We start from the raw sequence: 24,115 nt of genomic DNA on the forward strand, positions 1-24,115 counted from the left end.
TACAGAGAGAATATATAGAAGAAAAAGGGCTAAGGACAGAATTTTAGGGAAGATCTATATTTAGGAGTGAGAAGAGAAACTAACACAGAAGATGAAGAAATCATCAGAAAAAGAAGGGAAAATCCAAGAGACCACAGTGTCAAATAGGAGGGGATAGTTAATTTTCAAAGTTGTTACTGAAGTAAACAATAAGCAAGAAAACAGGGTATCTAAGTGGGCACAGTAGATAGAGCACTAGGCCTGGAGTCAGGAGGACCTGAGTTCAAATTCAGCCTCAGACACTTAACACTTGCTGGCTGTGTGACCCTGGGCAAGTCACTTAACACTGATTGCCTTGGCAAAACAAAAAAAAAAAGGTGAAAAAAGGCCATGAAATTTGTGATTAGGACATAATTTGTGGTGACTCTTCAGAGAGAAATTTCAAAGGAATGGTTGGGGCAGAAACCAAACTGTAAGAAGTTGAATCAATCAATCAACATTTATTAAGTGCCTATGGACATGACTGAACAATAAAATGATTCAGGCACTGTGCTAAATGCTAAGGATGCAAAAAGCTGCAAAACATAGCTCCTGCTTTCAAGGAAGTCACAATCTAATGGGAGTTGATGCCTTTGTAGGAGATAAAGGAAGCAAGATATAACAACTCCCGTTGGGTGAAGTTGGACAGTAAATAGGAGAAAAATAGGCTGGTCATTCAAGAGGTTATTAGGGAAGAGGAACAAAGGAGAGAAGGAAACAAACATTTATTAAGTACCTGCTATGTGCCGGGCACGGTGCTAAGAATTTACAAACATTATCTCATTTGATTTGATGCTCACAACAATCCTGTGAGGTAGGTACTAATATTGTCCCCATTTTACAGTTAAGGAAAATGAAGATGAAAGAGGTAAGTGACTTACTTAAGGTCATACAGCTAGTAAAAGATGAAAGAAAGACGAGAAATTGGTGGCACAATTCTGTGAGAACTGTGTTAGGAGTGCTAAGACTCAGGGTAAGTTGAGGCTGCCAAGTAAAGCTTAAGAAAAGGAGAAACTATTTTAATATATATATATATGTATATATATATATACATGTATATATATATATATATATACACATATACACGCACATATATGTATTGAGGGAAAGGAGTAGGATCAAAGAAGGGGTGCAGGACTGCTGTTCAGGGGGGAGGGGAAGATGATAATGGAAGACAGAGAGAAGTCCAAGCTGCTCAACTCTGATGTTTGCTTCTTGTTTGTTTGCCAAGGAAAGAACGGAGCAAAAATGGCTAATGAGGAGTTGAACCCCAGATAAATAGGGAGATAAAGCACCTGTAACTCTCCTTTAAGAATTCAAATCATCAGGTACCAATGAATTGCACCCTCTGGGGCTAAAAGAACTGGAAGATAAGATTTTGGAGACATTTTCAGTGATCTCAAAGAGATCATGGAGAACAGGAGAGAAGGCCCAGGACTGGAGAGAAGGGCAGATGTTCTGATTTCAGAAAGAGGAAAGAGAATGAGTTCTGGAAACAATAGGCCAGTGTGGCTTATCTCTGACACCTGGAAGAAGTATGAAGAGTTGTGATTAAGGAACATTCTAAAAGAAGTGGTCACAATGACCTACCATGGCTTCGCCAGGAACAATGTGGAGTGTTCCATGCCAGAATCATTTCCTTTTACTTTAATGGCAGAGAGAATACTGTAAATCTAGTTTCCTTAGATTTCAAAAAGCATTTGACAGTATCTCTCAAGCAATTCTTATGGAAAACATGTGGGTTGGATAATACTGTTGGGTGGATTTGAAACTGGTAATGACTGGACCAAAAACATAGCCACACATGATTTAACGCCAACTTGAAGTGAGATCTTTAAGCAACATGGCCTTAGTCTTGTGTGGTTTAATGTTTTCCATCAGCATCCTGGGTAAAGGCATAGATGGCGTGCTTATCAAACTACAGATGACATGAATATGGTCAGGATAGATAACATATCAGCTGATAGGCAGAATCCTCAAAGGTTAAAATACTGGGAGAAAATTCAGTGAGATGAATTTAATGAGGATGAATATACAGTCTTATGCCTGGGTTCAAAAAAATCAACTTCTTAAGTACAAGATGGGGGCAATGTGGCTACACAGCATTTCCTCTAAAAAAAAAAGTTCTGAGGGTTTAAGTGTACCAAAAGCTCAATATAAGTTAATAGTTTGATATGGCAGTCACAAAAACCTAATATAATTTTAGACTACATTGGGAGACTCAGTTTCCAGAAAACTAAGGAGGTGGCAAGCCCCACTGGACTCTGCCCTGGTGAGACTATATCTGGAGTACTGAGTTCAGTTCTGCGTACCATATTTTAGAAGGACATTGATTGGCTAGAGTGAATTCAGGAAGGGAGGAATGGGGGTAGGGGACAAGCATTTATTGATTTCCTACTAAGTGTCAGGCATGGTAGAAAACACTGGGGATATAAAGAAGGGCAACAGGCAGCCCTTGGCTTCAAGATGCTCACAGTCTAATGGGGGAGACAACATGCAAATTACATAAAACAAGATTAGAGGATAAATTGGAGATGATCCACAGAGCGAAGGCACTAGAATTAAGGACTGAGAAAAGCTTGTCATAGAAGGTAAGAATTTAGCTGAAACTTGAAAGAAGCTAGGAGGGAGAGATGAGGAGGGAGAGAATTCCAGGCATGGGGGAAACCAGAGAAAACCTCCAAAGGTGGGAGATGGAGTGCATTGCGTGAGGAACAACATGGAGGCCAATCATTGGCTGTCAGAGAACATGGGGGAGTGTAAGGTATAAGAAGACTAGAAAAATGAATTTACGTGTGTGGTGGTGGTGATGGTGGTGGTGGTGGTGGTGGTGGTGGTAGGGTCTTTAAACAAAGTTGACCACTTGACAGATACATTGTAGGAGAGATTCTTGTTCATGTAGGTTGGTAGAATTCGCCTCCAAAATTCTCTGATTCCGTACTCCGAAATTCTGAGATTCTGAACATTTTGCTTGATACATCATAAAATAGATATGTATTGTGCAGGAGAGTGTAATTTCTAGTATTATAACATAATAGGTGGCTGCCTACCTTGCCCACCCTTATTCTTAGCTCTCATGAAAGGGCTTACATACTAACTACTAATTAACTACCTGTGTGACTTTGGGTAAGTTCTTACTAACTACCTGTGTGACCTTGGGTAAGTTCTTAACCTGTCTGGAACTTATTTCTTCCTGAGGCTTAGCTCAGAAGTTCTCAGAGTGTGGTCTAGGGTCCCCTTTCATGGAATCTGTAAGTTCAAAACCCATTGTAATGCTAAGACATTTTAGTTTCTAATCCAACAAATATTGATAGATTGCATAGATAAACAAAAGCTCTTGGGGTGGGGACATCAACAACTTTTAAGAGTGTAAAAGGGACCTGAGACCAAAAAGTTTGAGAACTGCTAGCTTAGCTGATCTCCTGAAGTCACAACCTCTTTGGGTCCCTGGCCAGAGGAAAACAGAACAAAACAAAAAGCCAAGAAGTGAAGGAAAATAGCTTTTAAGCTGCTTGAGTCAGCCTGGGGGCATTGTGTAGTCACAGGGTGTGGGAAGAAATGGATATTTGCCAGAGGAGGGACAGAATATAGGTGCTCAGAGCCTGGGCTCACTCAGTTTTCTGCAGCTCAGACTTCACCCTTCCTAAGATTCCCCCCTCCCCCTTTTCCCAGTGAACACTCTTAGGTCAGTTTCCAAATGTTCCACCTGGAGTCTCCAGGCATTTGAACTATGTGAAGTCTTGATTTTTTTTTTTGTAGTGGAAAAATGCAAAACTAACTGAGGGAAAATTTCTTATACTTGTGACTGAGGACTGGATTTTGAAACATCCTACATGAAGGGCAAAAAATATTCTTGCTTGGAAATCTTAAGTTTCTTTTGATGGGGCAGGTGTGATCAATCTAGCCTCTCTTCCAGGGGTCATACCATGATGAAAACTGGCACCCTAGAGCATAATAGGCTAGGAACATAGAACAATAAACAATCTTTACACAGTATTTTCAGGTGTGCAGAACACTTAACACAGATATCATTTGAGTCTCAGAACCACCCTGTGAGCAAGTACTAAATGTATCAGCCCTATTTTGCAGGTGAGGAAGCTGAGGGATAGGAGAGGTTAAGTGATCTTCCCCTGGTCATTTCAAGAGAAACAGAACTTTAACTTGGTCTTCCAAATTAAGCGCTCATTAGATGGGGAAGATTCTGAGGGACTTCTCTCTATCAAAACATTGAGGGTTCATTCTTGGCTACTAAGTCACTCACTGGGTCCCTTGGGTTTCAGGGCAGATGTCCTATTTTACTGTTACTAAAATCTCAAAACACTTACCAGCCTCTTTCTACATCAGGGACCGCATCTCACAAATGAAGCAGCCTAGGGGTGGGGGATAGGGAGTGGGGATAGAGCGAGTACAGGAGGATCTCCTATCTATACTAGTTTCACACCCAAAAAAAAGTTAGAGAAACAAACAAGGCCTTGTTGGCCCCTTGCCAGCCTTCCTGCGTGTGCCCGCACGATACAAGCTGTTGCTTCTAAAGCTTGTGACATCTGCAAGCTTTCTTCAGAGTCTCAGCCTTCCTAAATAATTGGGAAAATTGAGGACAGGACGGGCATGCTACAGAAATCCACCATCTGAGAAATGGAAATATCTCTCACATATCACCTTCCCACAGCTCCCTATCTGCTTCCTTGGGGTGTGTAAGAATTTTGGCTGAGTTGGTAGAAAAGGAATCTTTCATTTCTCTTTGGTCCAGCAATCGCTGCCGGATTTCTGCAGCAACATTTATTCAGATAACAATTGCCAGTGAGAGTTTCCATACCCTCAGAGATGAAGGTGTACACTACAAAGTGGGCAAAGATTTTCAATATCCTCAAAGAAATTTTCATTGAGTCATGGCTGAGGGTCTTGTTGCTCGTGAGAATCTCCTGAAATCTGATATTCTGAATGATCTATTGAAGTTACCTTCCTTGGTCTGCTGAGTAGACTGGGGGATACCCCTGTGATATCATCACCATCATCATCATAGACCAGTCAATCAACAAGCATTTATTAAGGGCCTACTATGTGCTAGGCAGTGTGCTAAGGATTAGATCATAGCTCTAGAGTTGGAAGGACCCTCAGAGACCATCTAGTCCACTCTCTTTCATTTTACAGATGAAGTAGTGGAGGGAGGAGAAATGATTTACCCAAGGTAACACAGGTAGTGGATGTTAGAGATGAGATCTGAGCCCAGGTCTGCTGACTCCATTGAACTAATAACTTCTGAATGAATAAGAGGAGATAGAAAGGTAGAGTAGAAAAGATACTAACTCTGGAATCAGAGGACCTAATCCCGTCGCTGACATTTTCTACCTCTGTGACTTCTCTGGGCCTCAGTTCCCTCGTCTATGAAATGAGGGCATTGGATCAGATGAGGTTAAGTAAGTACTCTGATCCTCTGAGTCTATGAACTAAGGTGACATCACTTTCTTGGTATGTACTTCCTCCGGCCAGGTACAAAGTCGTAGCTTATTCATCTTACCTTTCAGGTAACATAGATAACATCACCTAGCATGCTTTAGACATGTCCTCCAGCTAAGCTCATTACGGATTCCTCGTGTTCCCAGGAGCTGATCCTCAGCCTGTGGGGAGTCTCGGGAAGCCCTCTGGTGCTCCTAAGTGACCTCCTGGGAAGGGAGACTAAAGAACAGAGATACAGAGGTGCCAAAGTCAGTAGGCCCAAATCCCTAGACACAGAGGTCACATACTTTTCCTCTGGTTTGTGTCCTACAACACATCACATCATCATTGTCTTGTGCAATAATATTTTCAAACCTCTTAGCATTCTTTTTTCTCTTTTAAATTAAGATTTTCATTTTTAGTTTATGACACTCAGTTCTGCATGATTTTGAGTTCCAGATTTTCTTCCTCCCCTCCCCTCCCCCCTGCTCCCCAAGATGACACGGAATCCGATATATCTTCTACATATAATTTCGCATTAAACTTATTTACACAATAGTCAGGTTGTAAAGAAGAATTATGACCAATGGAATGAATCATGAGAGAGAAGAAACAAAACCAAAAACAAAAGCAAAGGAGAAAAAAACAAAAGAAAAATAGGAGAGCAAACAGTGTGCCTCAATCTGCATTCAGACTCCATAATTCTTTCTCTGGATGTAGATAGCTCTCTCCCTCATGAGTCCAAACCTCTTAGCACTCTTGTTGTTCTTCAGTCATTTTAGTCATGTCTGACCCTTCATGACCCCATTTGGGGTATTCTTGGCAAAGATAATGGAATGATTTGCCATTTTCTTCCCCAGCAGATCTATTTTGTCAAACAATCAGAGGTTAAGTGACTTGCCTAGGGTCTCACAGCTAGGAAGCGTCAGAGGCTATATTTGAACTCAGGTCTTTCTGACTACAGGCCCAGTGCTCTATCCACTGAGTCACCAGATGCCTCTATAGCAGGCACTACATAAATGCTTATTCTCTTCCCTCTTTCTGCCCAGTTTGAAAACACAGGTTACGGTGTTGAAGGATATAGCGCAATGAGCTTTTGGAGCAGGTCGGTAGAGGAGATGAGGAGACGGTGCATGGTTAGCATCACTTGTAGCAGCTGGTTACTCCGACATAGATTTCCATCTGTATCTAGAAAAGTAAATGGAAGCATATGCATTAGGCACTGGAAGGAGAGAGGTAACCCAACAGAAATACAAGCTAGTCATCAGGGCATGATTTTTTTTTCAAGTTTTTAAATTATTTGGAGCCTATGCATGCCTCCCCTCACCCCCACTCCTTTTCCCCTCTTGCCTCTTCTTCTGCCTGCCCCTTCCTTGGCCCCATCATTTGGAGCATTCAGCTGCTTATTAAAAATCTCTTTCTGAAGGTGAGGAGAGGCAGGGAGAAGAGGGAAATTCTCATCAATCCATTTTTGGCCTTCGTCACCAGATGGCTGGTGAGGGAGGAGGATGGGGCTGATGGTAAATGTGGGAGCTGGGGGTTATTTGTGGAATCTGCTAACCTATGGTCTGTCAAATCTCCAACAGCATACGCAGCTGAGGACTGACGGTGTCCTTTTCTGCATTCTTAGTGCAGCCTGGGACTGCATTCTGCACGAGAATTCTGCATACTGGATTTGGAAAAAGTGGCTCAATACGCAGATTGGCTGGTATGGAGGATAGGAGCCCCTAATCATAAATGAGTATTCAAGGTTACCAGGTAAAGAGCCTGACAGCCCTTTCCAGACCTTATTCAAAGTCAGAGGGGAAATACAGAAAATACCATTTTCTGAATTCTACCAAGTGATCAAGGACTCAGTGCATTAGCTGGGCTTAGGATCTAGTAGTTTGGGTTCAACTTAATAACTGGTAGGTCTTTTTTTTTACCAGCTTTTTATTAAGGTCTTGAACAATTTGTGGATTGTGTGTAGCTTTGATTGGTTAATATACGTATTTTACTCTCCCTGTGTTACTCTTTTAAAAATACCAAAATATGACTTTATTTTTCTTGAGTATTCACATGGAATAAACTAGTTTTTTGCAAAACCTTGATGAATTATTTTGAGCCACAAAGATACGATAGTATTGTTAAATAAATTTCAGTTCGATTCAAAATGTATTACTATCTACAGAGCACCATGTGAGGCCATAAGATCATAGATTTAGAGCTGAAAGGTACTTTAGAGGTTACTGAGTAGAACCCCTGCATTTTAAAGATATGGAAAATGAAGCACAGAAAAGTTAAGTGACTTGCCAGGGTCACTTCAGAAGGACCTGAGACAGGATTTGAACTCAGCTCTTCCTGGCTTCAGGTCTAGTGTTCTACTCACTATCCACCTAGTTGCTTAGGTACTGGGGGATATAGGTAGTTTAGGTAAGATATTATCTGTCTCTGCCCTTCGTAGAGCATATATTTCGGGATGACAATTGATGCCCAAGGGAAAACAATTGCAATCTGAAGGAAAACATCCATTGGTAATGCCCCCAAAGTACCACTAGTGGGTCTGCTCTCTTCATACTATTCTCCTCTAACCTCCAGCCCTGGACTTAGCTCCAGACCCACAGAGGACTGAAGGGGAGAATGCTGAGCAACAGAAGCCCCTACTACATGTTCCTAGCTACTACCACCAGCTCCATCTGGATGTGGAATCTGTAGAAAGAACAACCACTTGGATCTCCTTCACCATGTAATTTTTCCTGGTGTCCATTGACACTGTTCCCTGTATTCCTTACTCCCGCCAATTGAAAGGATTCCACCCAGGAAAGCTTTACACTAGGAATCTAACAGGAAACTATGATTCAATTTAGTCCCTAGGCTTCTCCAGACTTTCATTTGTTCTTGTTGTATCACTCCTGCAGTCTCTGGTTACTCTCATCCCTATCCACCCCAGCCATATTCTTCCTCAGTGCTTCCCTATCTCTTTCTTCCCTTTAGACTTGGATCTTGTTCTATTCTTCCTCAGTGCTTCCCTATCTCTTTCTCCCCTTTAGACTTGGATCTTGTTCTATTCTTCCTCAGTGCTTCCCTATCTCTTTCTCCCCTTTAGACTTGGATCTTATTCTATTCTTCCTCAGTGCTTCCCTATCTCTTTCTCCCCTTTAGACTTGGATCTTGTTCTATTCTTCCTCAGTGCTTCCCTATCTCTTTCTCCCCTTTAGACTTGGATCTTATTCTATTCTTCCTCAGTGCTTCCCTATCTCTTTCTCCCCTTTAGACTTGGATCTTATTCTATTCTTCCTCAGTGCTTCCCTATCTCTTTCTCCCCTTTAGACTTGGATCTTATTCTATTCTTCCTCAGTGCTTCCCTATCTCTTTCTCCCCTTTAGACCTGGATCTTATTCTATTCTTCCTCAGTGCTTCCCTATCTCTTTCTCCCCTTTAGACTTGGATCTTATTCTATTCTTCCTCAGTGCTTCCCTATCTCTTTCTCCCCTTTAGACTTGGATCTTATTCTATTCTTCCTCAGTGCTTCCCTATCTCTTTCTCCCCTTTAGACTTGGATCTTGTTCTATTCTTCCTCAGTGCTTCCCTATCTCTTTCTCCCCTTTAGACTTGGATCTTATTCTATTCTTCCTCAGTGCTTCCCTATCTCTTTCTCCCCTTTAGACTTGGATCTTATTCTATTCTTCCTCAGTGCTTCCCTATCTCTTTCTCCCCTTTAGACTTGGATCTTATTCTATTCTTCCTCAGTGCTTCCCTATCTCTTTCTCCCCTTTAGACTTGGATCTTATTCTATTCTTCCTCAGTGCTTCCCTATCTCTTTCTCCCCTTTAGATTTGGATCTTATTCTATTCTTCCTCAGTGCTTCCCTATCTCTTTCTCCCCTTTAGACTTGGATCTTGTTCTATTTTTAATGAACATCCCTTCCTCCTATAAAAGCACCTTGTTATATAAATGTTATTATCATTATTGTTCCTCTCACACTCTTTTCGCCTTTTGATGCCCTGTATCAGTAAGGCAATAAACACAACATCAACGAAAATCGGGAATATGCCTATGTAGTTCTGTATCGCAAGGTATGAGACTCTTCCATAAAGAAGGTAAAAGACATATAATATTTATTCAGACACCAGAGAACCATAACCCCTAACCAAAGGTTCACTCCCATAGCCAGTCAGCCCACTTTATCATAACAGCAAGGAACTTAAAACATCATATAATAGCCTGGAGTCTCACCATCCCAAAACCTCTGCTACCCTCTGCTGGAGCCTTCCCGAAAACAAACTCACAGTACAGCTAAGTCAGCCTGTTCAGTTCTAACAATCACGAAGGTGGCCATTAGCAGCCATAACATCTTTTTTTCTCTCAGGATTTCCTGTGACATAACTTCCTTTTCCTGACAGGAAGCTCCTTCCACCACATGTGACTTGGGTGTCCTGTGATGTAAACAGGTCACATGGCTTATTAATGGATGGGAAAGATCTTCAAATCTAAATTACTACTACATGCCCACAGAAACCTGACATCTAATCTCTTGCCATCCTCTCCACTGGTGACACATTGGGCCATGAGTTGGCATACCTCTTACTCTCCACTACCACTTACAGAACTTTTTAATGATCAAGCAGCCTTTCTTCCTTTGAAGTTCATCTATCCATCTTCGTCTCCTTGTTAAGATCCTTGTCACTTTCCCTCTTTTTGTCACCAGCATTACCTGGCTCATAGTCTTCCTCTCTCCAACCCATTCCCTGCTTTCATCCTCAATGACTTCCATATTCAGCTTGGTATTCCTTTGAACACCCTGATTTCCAAGTTCATTAGCCTTCAGCCAACACTGAGGGGGAGCAGTCACTGTGGAAAAAGGAGGCCACCTTCCTTGCCACCACCAACTGCTACCAATGGTCAGGTAAGCCCAAGAGCTCCTGAAGGGTCAGATCCTCCTTTCCCCAACCCCCAGCCTGCCTAGACACCTATAACTGTCATCTTGGGACAGAACCCCTGTGGAGAATGGACCTAGCAGCTACTTCTGCAGCATCTGCAGTCACAGCTATTGAAGGATCAGAAAGGAAAATTTTCACTACCAGAGTTCTTGGCATGGTCAAATGGTTCAATATCAGAAATGGGTATGGTTTTATTAGTGGTGATAGATAACATTAAAGAAGATGCATTACTATCTGCTTTGCTGTTGTACCCTAAGGAGATGGGCCTTTCCATCTGACTTGCAGCTGAAGCCTCCTGTATGTGCTATCTCCCTCATTAGAACATGGGCTCCTTGAGAACAGAGACATCTCTACTTTTCTATTAGGCACCCTCCTCCCCCCCTCCCCACCAGTGCTTTAAACATAGTAAGAGCTTAAGAAATGCTCATTCATTCATTTCCACTGTATCACAGTCACCCACAGAGGTGGTCACACCTTAGATTTGACCATAACCCTGAACTGTTTTACCTTAATGATCTTAGGAAATTTTCCTCATTGACCATAATGCTCTCTCTTTCCACTTCTCCACCTGCCTTGTTCTTCCTTCTAGACACTTCCTAAGACAGTTCTTCCTCCTTCCCATGACCTCTAGTGTCTTCATTGCTGTCTGTTTTCCCAATTCACTACTCCTCTTCTTGCCTCCACTTTCCTCCCTTCAGGCTCAAGAGAATCAGTTCAGTAAGTCATAGCCCTCTCTTCTACCCTCAACTCCTCGATCCCTGTCCTTCCAGAATTCACACCTTATCACCCTCAACCCCAGACCACACCGACTACCTGCCTTCCCTGCCCCAACTCTTGAATTGAAGAATGGTTCTAGAAGAGGTCATGAAACCCTACAGCCTTGGTCCACCCCAAACCCATGTTACCTAGCCTCAGCTGGGTCCTTCCTTCTGCAGGTCAGCTCTTTTAGTTGTCTCTGATCAACTCTCACATTCCCAAGAGTCCACATTTTCTCATTTTTTTTCTCCACAAGCCTTCCATCTTTATACTTCTTGTCTCCTAGCAGAAGAGCTTATTTGTTTTACTGAGAAAATTATTTTTTTCTTACCTATTTTATCTCATGTCTTCTATCAATTAGAGGCAGCTAGCTCTATCCATTGGGATAGAGCACCAGTCCTGGGATCAGGAAGACTTAAATTCGAATATGACCTCAGAACTAGCTGTGTGACCCTGGGCAGGTCACCTAACTCTGTCTACCTCAGTTTCTTCACTTGTAGAATACGGACAATAAAAAACTTACCTCTCAGGGTTGTTGTGAAGATTAAATGAGACAATATTTGTAATGCATTCAGCACAGTGCCTGGCATACAGCAGGCACTTAATCAATGCTGATTTCTTTCTTTTATTCCACAACTCAAAAATCTCTGTTTTCACCCATTCTCTCCTACTTTGCTTCAGTCTTAGGATTGGGTGGCCCTTCTCTTTAACAAGGCTAAATCCTTCTATTTGTGCCCTTCATTCCAATGCCTTTGGGAGCACTCTCTTTCATCTCCAACCTCTCCCCATCTACTGGTTCCTTCCCCATTGCCTGCAAACATATCCAATTCTCTGCATTCTTAAAAAAAATGGGGCCTTATTTTCCTCTCAAACTCTGGTCCCAAATCTTTCACTTCTAGACTCCTAGAAAGAGTAGTCTACACTTGCCCCTTCACTCCTCACCATCCACTCTCTCCTTAAGCCCTTTGAATCTGTCTTCCAACTCACCTTTCAAATGAACATATTCTCTCAAAGATTACTTATGATTACCTGTTTCCCATGTGTGGGTCGTTCATTCATGATCTCTATGTAGGCTCATTCTCCACACTGATTATATCTCTCTATCCATCTCTCTCTGTCTCTGTCTGTCTGTCTGTCTCTGTCTCTGTCTCTGTCTCTTTACATACACACATATACATTCAATCATATACACGTGTATAGACATACATATACATGGGTACACACACAACTGTGAGACATTGCTCACGATTCCTTTATGGGAGGGGAAGTTTCCACTGCAAAATTTTTTGCACTATTTTAATTTCATTAAATGCCTTTGCTTTGAACTGATCATGTCTTCTGGCTAACGAGAGAAAGTAAACACATATGAAAGTCCTCCAGAAGCTCAGTCCAGGGTGAGCACGACCAAATTTATTTTTTTTTAAACTTTCACCTTACACGTTTCCTTCCAAAGAGTTTCAACACAATTTATCCTGTGAATCCTCACACCCTTTTTGTGGGGGTGAGGTGGTTTTAAATGGCTAAGCTCTGAGAAATGATTTACTCACAGAGGGAGTGGAGAAGGAGGGAAAGGGAAAAGACAGACTTAACTCTTCAGACCTCCAAATCAGACTCCTTGCCAATTTGCCTCTGCCTTCCCACCCCTCTATTTTTCAGCACAGGATCATAAAATCACAGTCCTAGACATGGAAGGAATCTGAAAAGTTATTTACTCCAGTTCTTTTACTTTAAAGACAGATATTCTATTATCAGTTGAAAATGATGCATGACCACCACTGGGCTGATGATGGTCCTGAAGGACCATGGGACCTCTTTATCCGACTTCCAACCAAATCCTATGCGTTATCTCCTCCATTAGAATGTGCACTCTTTGAGAGTGGGGGCTGACTTTTTTTTTCTTAAATTGTTTTTTCAGAACTTAACACAGTGCTTTGCACATAGTAAGCCCAAAATAAACACTTTTTTAAAATTCATGATGAAGAAATGGTCTCAGAGAGGTTAAGTGTCCTGCTCAGAGACACAAAGTTCATCCATCATAAATAGCAGAGCTGGGTTTTGAACTCAGGTCTTCGGTCTCTAAATCCAGAGTTCTTTTCACTGTACCATGTTGTTTTCCACATGGGAAGGTTTTTTTGGTTTTAGAATGGATAGAATGGAATATGTTTAGATGGGGATGGAACCAGTGAACAGGGAGAGAATAAAGATGAGACAAAGAGAGTGCTCCTGAAGGAGGTGGGAGCATATGGGATTAAGGGCACAGATCACGAGGCTCAGCCTTGTTAAAGAGAAGGCCTCCCCCGCTCCATTGACTCCTAATAGCCTTAGCATCTGTCCCTGGGGATTGTGTGTATGCTGCGCCGATAGCACTGGCAGGGCTATACTCCCACTCCATCAGGTGGCACAGCGGATAGAGCCATCGGCCTGGCATCAGGCTGATCTGAGTTCAAATTCAGCTCCAGAAACTTACTAGCTGTGTGACCCTGGGCAAGTCACTTAACCTCTGTTTCCTCAACCATAAAATAAAAATAATAACGGCACCTGTCTTCCAGGCTCATTATGAGGACCAGATGAGATAATATTTGTAAAGCTCTTAGCCTAGTGCCTGGCACATAATAGATGCTTAATAAATAGTTGTTTCCTTCCTTTCTTTCATCATCATCATCCCACAAAGTTTTTTCTCTTTGAAGGGAAACACTAAGTTTTCACACTGGCTGATTCTGAGGGAGTGGCTTTAGGAGAAACACTGTCCAAAATGCTCGTTTTTATTTGGATACGCTGTTATCACTGCTGCTAGAAGATTTAAGTATTTCAACAAATTATTATAATTTTTTTTTGTATCCTCAGGCTTATTTTAATGTGGGGTATCCTATTAAAGATCTAATAAGTAAAACGTGTAACAGCAAAGGGTGCCTGCCCCTGTCTGCATTACCACCTGGTCCTGCCACCCTCCAGAGAAAGAATTATTTTTAAAAAGCGTTTGAAGCTCAGTGAAGCAGAGAAATGTCATGTTCTCATACTCTGCGGCCCCTTGCCTCGTGTTCCTAGAGAAGCATCTCAGACAAGAGCCCTAGCTTGCAATCCAGCTAGGGAGGCAACGCATTTCACACAAGAGGATCCCTTCACCAGGAAGGGTGAAAGGCAGGAAATACGTCCAGAGGATCAGCGTCCTCATCTGCAAAATAACTAAATTGGATTAAATGTCTTTGGAGGTCTGCTGTAGCTCTGATGCTGTTAATGATAATGATTAGAGTTTGGGTCATGCTTTAAAGTTTATAAAGAACTTCAAAAACATTATCTCATTCAATCATCCCAAAAAACCCTGAGAAGCAGATGTTACTGGTATCCCCATTTTACAGATAAGGAAACTGAGGCAGGCAGCTTAAGTGGCTTGTCCAAGGTCAAAAAGCTAGTAGGTGTGTGAGGATGGATTTGAGCTCAGGTCTTCCTGTCTATAGATCCAACCCTATTCACAATTACCATTTAGATTGGTCAAACAACAGGAAGTGCAGAATGAGCTGGGCCATTTTTTTTTTTTGGAGGCGGGAAGGCAGGGCAATTGGGGTTAAGCAACTTGCCCAAGGCTGCATAGCTAGTAAGTGTGTCAAGCGGCTGAGTTCGGATTTGAACTCAGGTCCTCCTGACTCTAGGGGCGGTGCCGAGGTGGGCCATTTTTAACCGGTGCAAACCACTCTGATTAGTATGGTCCAGTCTCCTGGGATGCATGGATGTAAAGGATAATAAGCCTCGGAGACCAGGCATTAGTCTCCTCCTCCCCCCCCCCCCCCACCGACCCCCCCAGCCTTTTGCTGGATGGTACAATTAGACTTACTGAGTCAGACTCTTCCTCCCTACTCCTCATTCCTTACTCTTTATAAGGCAATTTAGAAACACCCTTATTTCTCCAGTCCCAACCATTCCACCCTATAGATGACGGGGCAATCTCCTATCGGTTCCAGTTGGTTCTTTGTCTAAAGCTCTCTGTTAGCGTGAGCCCTGAGGTGCTCTGGACCTTTTCCTGGATTTCAAAAGCTGTTGCACGGCTCTAAGTCTGGAAGCCAACACACTGGGCGCTGCCCTCAGATAAGGGCAATAGGGGCCACACGATGAGACCATTCCCTGCTGGCACCGCTTCTCTCCTCCCCTCGAGAGCAATAGTCAAGTTTCGTTCATGGCTGTCCCTGTGTGACCCGGCTGCTCTTCCTTTGAACTCCTCCCCATGGCCCTGATGTTCTTCTTCCCCATTTGTCCATCTCATGAGAGCCCACTTGGACCCTGAGATGCCTAGTCACCCTCCACATCTGAGCAGGCCTTCTAGTCACTTCCTCATTTGGCTGAATCCTGACAGAGCTGTTCTCCTCCATCTGCTCTGAAGAGTTTCCTGCCAATCAGGGCCCTGTGAGAATCAGAAGATGGGCTGAGCTCCAAGACTCTGGTCCTTCCTTATATGTAGCTGATTTTCTTCCTCCTTATTCAACAAGAGATAGGTGTAATCAACTCTTTTATTTTCCCATAGGAAGAGATGCGGCTAGGTGAAGGACCCAGGATTATGTTATTATGTCATGACCTACCCACCATTAAATGCATGGGATTTGTCTGGGGTCTCTGCACTCTCCATTTGTTGTCATGGCCAAAAAGTCCGATGCCTCCTTCTGAATGTCTCTTAGGAGGTTGAAGCTTTAACAGATACACAGAATTTAGCACATATACAAGTCCATAATTTTCCTACCATTTAATAATCACCCATACTTCATTTTCCTCATCCTGTGCTCTGCAACTTGCTACCTACATAACCTTTGACAAGTCACTTATTGACTTCTCTGGGCCTCAGTTTCCTTCACTTGCAAAATGAGGGGATTGGATTAAATGACCTTCACAGTCCCTTCCATCTCTGAAGCTATAATTCCATGATCTGAGGAAGACTAAAGCCACCAGTTGTAATGCAAACATGAAAATACATGCATGCCCACCTGAGAGAAACCTGGGAGCCTGATATTCTCTGCCTCTCCCTTCTCTTTTTGTTGAGTTTCCATGGAAACCTGTGGGGATGTGTGGGATGATGCTTAGGTTCTCTAGGGCTATAGGGGAGCAGGAGAAGGGAGTGGTGAGAAAGGCACAAGGTAGCATTTGATTGACAATGGGATCCTTGCTAAGTCTCCCGTTGGAATCTTGCTAAGTTTCCTAGTATTTTATCTGGTATAGGTTTTTCATATGAAAAAAAGAAGTTCATGATTCTTAAGGTTACCTAACAAGAGAAAGAAAGTCACACTACTGCATCACATCTATGACCTATATAAAGCTGAGTGAGTTTTGTTCTGATGGTGACACCAAAGGGTTTTTATTCTCTGGTGGATTCTTCATATTGTATAAGAAATTACATTAAAATATTTAATACTTATACAATATTTTATATACCTTATGCCATTTAATTTTCACAACAACCTCATGAGGTGGTTAAGGGATTTGAGTATTGTAAGTTCCATTTACAGGTAGGGAAACTGAGTTTCTTGGGAGGATAACTGACTTGCATAAGGTCACAGAACTAATAATGTATCCAGGAATGGAATCCAGGTCTTTTGACTCCAAGTCTGGGGCTCTTCGCACTAAATCGCCCCGTCATCTTCAGCATGTTCTAAACCTACAAATTCTGGCTGAAACTGGGGCCAAAATATGACAGCCAGATCTTACTTGAGGAGTGTGAAAAAAAATGGTGAGTTGAAAATAAACCCTTAGCTTATGGTAGTTGGGGCTGGGTCAGGAATACACCCAAAGACAAAGTTGGGGATAATACTTTGAACTCATACAGCTTCTTTTGCAGGACCTGCTTGAGAAATTTTAACTAGCATTCTCCTAGACATCCTCCCAGGACACCTCCAGGACTTGGGAAGGGGAAAACCACATTCATTCCATCTGACAGATGGAGAAAATCACGGCCAGGAGAGTGTAAAAGCTGGAAAAGGTACTGGCATGTAGTGGATATTACTGGGCCACCATGTTGGCAGCTAGTTATTGCAGTGGATGGAGACAAGAAGACCAGAGGTCAAATCCCTCAGACATTTAGTAATGGGTAAGTCACTTAATTTTGCCTGCCTCAGTTTCCTCGTCTGTAAAACAGGGGTAACAATAGTGCCTGCCCTCCAGGGTTATTGTAATGATAAAATGAGATATTTGTAAAACACTTTGCTAACCTTAAAGGACTATATAAATGCTAGCAAAAAAAAATTGTTTTCAGAAGAGGCCAGTCACTTTGTCTCTCTCTGAGTCTCAGTTTTCCTCATCCGCAAGATCAGAACTAAAATACTTGAACCCTATCTCTGGAAAAGTCATGGTAAGGGAAGCACTTTGTGAACTGGAAAATTCTGGGTTACCGCTCCTGGTGAGTGTTATTTGCCATGAGTCAGTGTAGCCCAGTGGAAAGCACTGGGTCTGGCCTCAGGGGACCTATTCCACTTAGAGGCAATTTCTCTGGGCCTCAGTTCCTCATCTGTAGGGCCAGGGGGTTGGAGGTGACGACTTCCCAGGTCCCTTCTCGCTCTAAAATAAGATCTAGATTCCAAATTACTGAAATTCCGATGGCTGGTTTTATTCAGGTAAGGTCACTGGGGCAAGACTATAGGTCCTGGCCTGACTCCACCACCCCCCTAGCCTCCCTGCCCCCGGGCACCCAGGGCTCTCAAATTTGCTCAGACAGCACACCATGTTCTTGATATATCTATCCCGGCTTTCCCTTGGCCAGTCTCCTGTTTCATTTCCTCAGGACCTGCTACATGACTGGTTAGCTAATCTGATGGACTAATCTTCCCTCTTTCCCTCGCTCCCCCCAGGTATTAATGGCCAATAATAACTTAACATGTTACCCCTCTCAGGAGAGCCAGTAATTCCATCCAACAAACATTTAAGAGCTTATTCAGAACTATGCTGCCCTGTGCTTGGGGCTGGGAACGTAGGATTGAAAAATAATGTGTTCTTGCCCCCAGGGAGCTTAAATTCTAGGGCAGATAGAACACTTACTCAGATAAAGATCCTACGAAGGTGGGACAAAGTAGCGAAGGTGCTCCCTTCCTGAAGAGTCAAAGCACTCTGGACCAGGGATGTCAAACTTGAAGAGAAATTGGGGACCATTGAACCACACATAAGGATCTCTGCAGGCTGCATACTGACTTAGAAAACCGCATGTTAACATTATCTATGTCCTATTGAATTTTTATGTATTCTGTTAAATGTTTCCCAATTACATTTTTATCTGGTTCAGGCAGCTCCTGGAGTACTGCTACAGCATGTGACCTAGGCCTGCTGGACATCTCTGCTGTAGGCCATGGGTTCGTTCATTTGTTCTTTCATTCCTTCCCCCCCCCTTTTTTTTTGAGGGAATCAGGGTTGAATGACTTGCCCAGGGTCACACAGCTAGTAAGGTCTGATTTGAACTCCGAACTTCTTGACTCCAGGGGCAGTGCTCTATCCAATGCCACCTAGCTGCCCCAGGTCATGGGTTCTTAATTTGGTTTTGTGTCATGGAATACTTTGGCAGTCTGGGGAAGGCTATGGATCCCTTCTCAGAATAATGTTTTTAGATGCATAAAATACAAAGGAATTGATTATATTCAAGGACGATAATCAAAATATATTAAACACGCAAAAGAGTTCACAGCAGAGCTCAGGTAAAGAATCTCTTTTCTAGGGAAATGGTAAAGAGGAAGTGAATGCTTTCACCTGGGGGGCGGGGATTAGTGGCAGCTAGGTGGTGAAGTGGATAGAGCACTGGGCCTGGAGTCAGGGAGACCTGAGTTCCAATCTAGCCTCCTATACTTACTAACTGTGTGACCCTGGGCAAGTCACTTAAGCCTCTTTGCCTCAGTTTCCTCATCTGCAAATTGAGCTGCAGAAGGAAATGGTAAACCACTCTAGTATCTTTGCCAAGAAAACCCCAAATGGGGTCAGGAAAGTTAGTTGGACGTGACTGAACAACAACCTAAGAGTGTGCACTTGAGTTGAGCCTTGAAAGATGAGGATTTTGAACAGAGAGAAGGAAAGATTATTCAAATTTTCCAGGGGTGGGGCTGGGAGATAACCAGTGTAAAGGATGGCATCTGGAGGTAGAGGTGAAGTTCAGGGAGTCCCTGATAGTTTGGTTTAATTTAAGACTGGATAAGGGGAGAAAACATGAAATGAGGCTGGCCAGGTAGGCCATAATTGCATCTAGAGAAAGTACTGATAAATAGAAGTATGCACAGAATAACTTTACACACACACACACACACACACACACACACACACACACAAACACACTTGTGTTTAATGGTAACCATCTGGGTGGAGCGGAGGGATGAAAAAAAAGAAATTTACATGATTTATTATATATTTAAAAGAAATAGCAAGTTGTACATAATAAATTTGCAATTTCATGTGCAATCATCTTTTTTATTATACTATGCTGTGGAAATGCTTATTTTATTCCATAAATTAAAAAATAAAATAAAATAAAAAAGAAAAGTAAAAAAAAATAAGGCTGGCCAAGTAGGCTGAACTCAGATTGCAGAGGGCTTGGATTGTCAAGATGAGTTTGTATTTTGTCCTACAGTTGATAGGAAGTCACTGAAGGCTTGACTATCATCATCATAATAAAGAGCATTTATGTAGTGCTTTAAGATTTGCAAAGGATTTTAACCCAAAAGACTGAATTCCTAATTGCAGGGATGGCAATTCAGTGCAGGTTTAGAGCTGGGAACCTTTCAGCACCACCCACCTCCATCTGAGGCCAGCCTTGCTCCTTGCACCGAATCACCTCTCTTGGCAAACCAGGATGTCTAAATATAGAAAGAAGAATTGGGAAGCTGACTGCTTTGGTGACGAGGGCATGTACTCAGGCAGAACGTTTTTCTGATTCTATTTATTTGTGGTAAATAGGGACACGGTGTCACAGATCATTTCTACACCTCAATTTAATCATTAGCTATAAATTCAACTTTCTCCCCAACATAAAGTTTAAGTAGGTCTACTACTAAGGAAGGAAATGGCCTGATTTGGGTTTCATCTTGTCGTACCTCAGAAAAGCTGGAAGGGCTCTTAGAGATCATCTGGTCTAATACCCTCATTTTTTCAGAAGAAGATATAGGCCCAGAGATGGGAAATAATCCACCCAAAGTCACACATTGAGTCAGTGGCAGACCCAGGCCTAGAACTCAAGTCTAGTGTACTGAATCTTCTACTCTCCCATGCCTCAATCTTCTCTTGGTTCCTACCAGACTTTGGCAAATAGAAAACAAATGGCTGAATAGAAATGCCCAGGCCTTTGATAATCTGAACCTTGGCTGTTTAGGCTCTGGATAATGGAGAGTCACTTTCTCTATTTTGAGTATGTTCTGCCCTAATAAGATACATTTATAGCACACTAAAGTTTCCAAATTTCAAGATTTGCCCATTGTTAAGGCTGTGGGTTGCAAAATGGCACAGGTAGTCTTACTAGGAGATGCTTATACCAATAAATCATAGGTTTGGCTAAAAGAAATTTTTTGTCAAACTGATAGTTTGGTACCCATACATTACATTGTCTATCAGTCTAAGAATTTTTTTTTGTTGAGGGCAGAACTTAGAGTCAGACAGATTTGAGTTCAAGTTTTGTCTCAGAAGCAAACTAGGTAGGGGCAGCTAGGTGGCACAGTGAATAGAGCGCTGGCCCTGGAGTCCGGAGGGGCAGAGTTTAAATCTGGCTTTAGACATTAGCTGGGTGACCTTGGGCAAGTCACTCAACCTTGATTGCCTTTAAAAAAAAAACCTGAAACAAACTAGGTTTATGACCATAATTAAGTCTCTTAATCTCTCAGGGCCTCAATGACTGATTTACTCACAAGACAGAAAGGATTCCCTCACCATTGAAACAACAAACCTCCCTTTTCTTCCTCCCCATCTGAAACAAAAATTCACAAAAATTCCATTTTTCAAATGTGTAAAGTGAAGCTTAGAAAGGTTAAGTAATTTGCTTACAAGAGGAAGTTGCAGAGCCAGAGTTTGAACTCAGGTCACCTGGTTTCTGTTGCCATTTTCCATCTCATCGGGGGCTTACTTAGGAAACACTGCCATGGGAAACAGTTAAGGCTGTATACATCCTTCCCTCTCCTCTGATGCTATTTATCCTGAGGGCCTGTGTTTTTCTCTTGTGAGAGGACTGGGCAGGAATGAGTAGGGAGGCAGGAAAGAATGGGGGGTAGTTTTATGTTTTCATGTTGTGGGCAATTTTGTGTTACATCCCTCTACCATCCATCCTGAAAGCCGATGCTTTTGAGAGGCCAGGCTGGCCAAAGCCTGAGGCAGCTCAGCAGCCCATGATTCTCACCATTCATAGACTTGAGAGTTATATAACGTCTAACCCCTTTATTTTATAACTGAGGAAACTGAGGCTCGGAGGTAGCGAACAGGAGGACCAGAATTCAAACTCAGGCCTTCTGATGCCTAAACATGTGCTCTTCCTACTCTACCATGTGCTCTTCCAAACATGGTGCCTTCTCTCCTCTCTAGTGACCCGAAGAGCAGCGATGGGGAAACAGGTCTTCCTGACTTGCAGTCATCTATGCTCCCCAATAACAATATGACCGCTGGCAGAGCAAGTCTCTGCTCCCCAGAACCTTTCTCTACCAGAACCAACCTAAAGATTCTGCTAACGACTGCTGCAAATATGACCTAGAGCTATGCCTCCTTCAATTCAACAACTCCCCAGGTAATACTTTTCACACACACAAGAGCTCCAATCACTTAACAGACTCAGTCTTGCTCTTCTCCTAACAATAACTTAGGGAGATGAGAAAAGGCTAAAAACTATCAGCCCCCTTCTATGCTGGTCAACTGAAGCCCAGAGAAGTTCTTTTGTAAAATCACACAGTTGAGTCATTGGCGGAACCAGGTATGACACTAAAGTCAGTTTCTCTGAAACCTGATGACCCTTACACATTGGCTCAGACCATCCTTTCAGTACTAGATTTTCTGTTTTCGTGAATCCCACTCCTTCCTTTGGCAGAGCCAGACACACTTTAGTGCATGAACAAATTCACACATGCACACACACACACACACACTTATCTCTGGGTATGATTTTTCTTATGAAGCATGAAGCTCTATGTAAAGAACGACCTAGTTTTGGTTTTAGTTTTTTTTTTTTTGGATGAAAGATCACAATCTATAAATGTCTAACTGAGAACATAAGCTGCTTGCTGAGAAAAAGGGCTCTTAGCTGCATTGCTTCTACTGAGCAAGGTGCCTGGGTTTCTTGCTTCTCCCTGGAGATCTCTTACTCACTTCTAACTTGCCACCTCCAAGAAAAACAGGGGGCTAAGAGTGGGGAATGCAAACTGTCCCTTCCAATTCTGTGCATTAAAATATCAGCCTGCAGGCTCTGGTGATAAAGTGAAAAAGTAAGAGAGGGGCATCGATATCACAGTCAGTGGATAGAGTGCTAGGCCTGGAGTCAGGGAGACCTGAGTTCAAATCCAGCCCCAGACACTTACTAGCTGCATTACTCTGGGCAAGTCAGTTAATCTCTGTCTCAGTTTCCTCATCTGTAAAACAAGGATAATAATAGTACCTACCTCCCAGGTTTGTTGTGGGGACCAAATGAGATAATAATTATAAAGTGCTCAACAGAGTGCCTGGCGTAGTAAGCACTATATAAATGTAAGCTATTATTATTATTATTAATTGGATAATTCATTTTTGCCTTGGAAGATCCTCAAATACCCAATAGATTCTGTCGCATTCATTCATTTATTCAGTAAACATTTATGAAGTGCCTGCTGTGTGCCAGACACTATGCTAAGCCTGGTCTTTGGAAGCTGCTCCAGTGGAGAACCCTAATAATTTTCACCAACTTCTAGGTCAAAAGAAACACCTAACAGTTCTTCCATTTATTAAGTAATTTGGTTCAAACAACTGAAAAAAATATATATGTCTTACCAACTTAGTAGCTGTTTGAAAAAATAATACACATAAATTAAAAGAAAAATATTTTTATTTCATTCTTAAATAACCACAATTAAGAATGGGATGAGCGATGCACAACCTCTAAAACCTTGGAATCAGATTGGACACTGTCTCCCTTAATTCTTGTTCCACATTGATTTTTACTTGGTACATGGTGTTTATCACAGCAACTGCTAAAAATGCAGCTTTGGAGATGGGATATTAAAAATGAGAGAGTGACTAAAATTACAAATAAATGAAAACATGTCTCAAACATCAAGAGCTTTATTGAATGGAACGGAGCATGATCTATCTCATGTTAGTATTTTGTGAGTTATTACTATGTTTCCCTTGAAAATTGAAAACATCCCACAGCACTCCTGTGAGGCCACTGCAACACTCAATTTGGGTACCTTGGCCCTAGCATATTATAAAAGTGCCACACTGAGCAGAGTGCTACAACTGAGAAATATGTATATTCTTTTTATTTTCCCATTTAATAATTGCCAGAGTTCTGCCTTAGAGCTAAAATTTTATTAAAGTCCTTAACTTCTTTCTTCTCTATCTTCATTAAATTTATCCAGTTCTAAAAGAAGATGTTGAGCTCTCCAACTACAGTTAAATTTTGCTTTATGTATTTAGATATTATGCCATTTGGTGCATATCTATAAAGTACTGGCAATATTTCATTGTCTATTGTGACTTTAAACAAAATGTAGTTTTTTACTTCATCTTTTCTAACTGTGTATAATTTTCTCCTGTCTTGTCTGAGATCATGATTGCTATTCCTACTTTTTGGAAATCGCCTGAAGCATTAAAATTCTGCTTCAGCCTTTCATTTTAACTCTCTGTGAATCTTTTTGTTTTAAGTGTGTTTCTTGAAAACAACATATTGTCGCTAGATTCTGCTTTCTAATCCATTCTGCTACCATCTTCCCTTTTATGTGAGTTAGCCCCATTTACATTTGCATTTATGATTGTTATTTTGGTATTCCCCTCCATCGTATCTTCTAATACTTTTCTCCTCTTCACTTGACTCCTCC

General features: G+C 42.0%; 1 protein-coding gene across 1 annotated transcript in view; it reads right to left on the reverse strand.

Annotated features, from left to right (window-relative positions):
* RASGRP1 (RAS guanyl releasing protein 1) overlaps positions 1-24,115 on the reverse strand; it is a 119,544-nt gene that overhangs the window by 41,014 nt on the left and 54,415 nt on the right. Inside the window, exon 3 of the mRNA XM_036769527.1 lies at positions 6,537-6,642. Within this exon, the coding sequence (XP_036625422.1) occupies positions 6,537-6,642 (106 nt within the window). The remainder of the gene's footprint in view (positions 1-6,536; positions 6,643-24,115) is intronic.

This window comes from Trichosurus vulpecula, chromosome 8 (genome assembly GCF_011100635.1).
Source record: "Trichosurus vulpecula isolate mTriVul1 chromosome 8, mTriVul1.pri, whole genome shotgun sequence".
Classification (NCBI taxonomy): Eukaryota; Metazoa; Chordata; class Mammalia; order Diprotodontia; family Phalangeridae; genus Trichosurus; species Trichosurus vulpecula.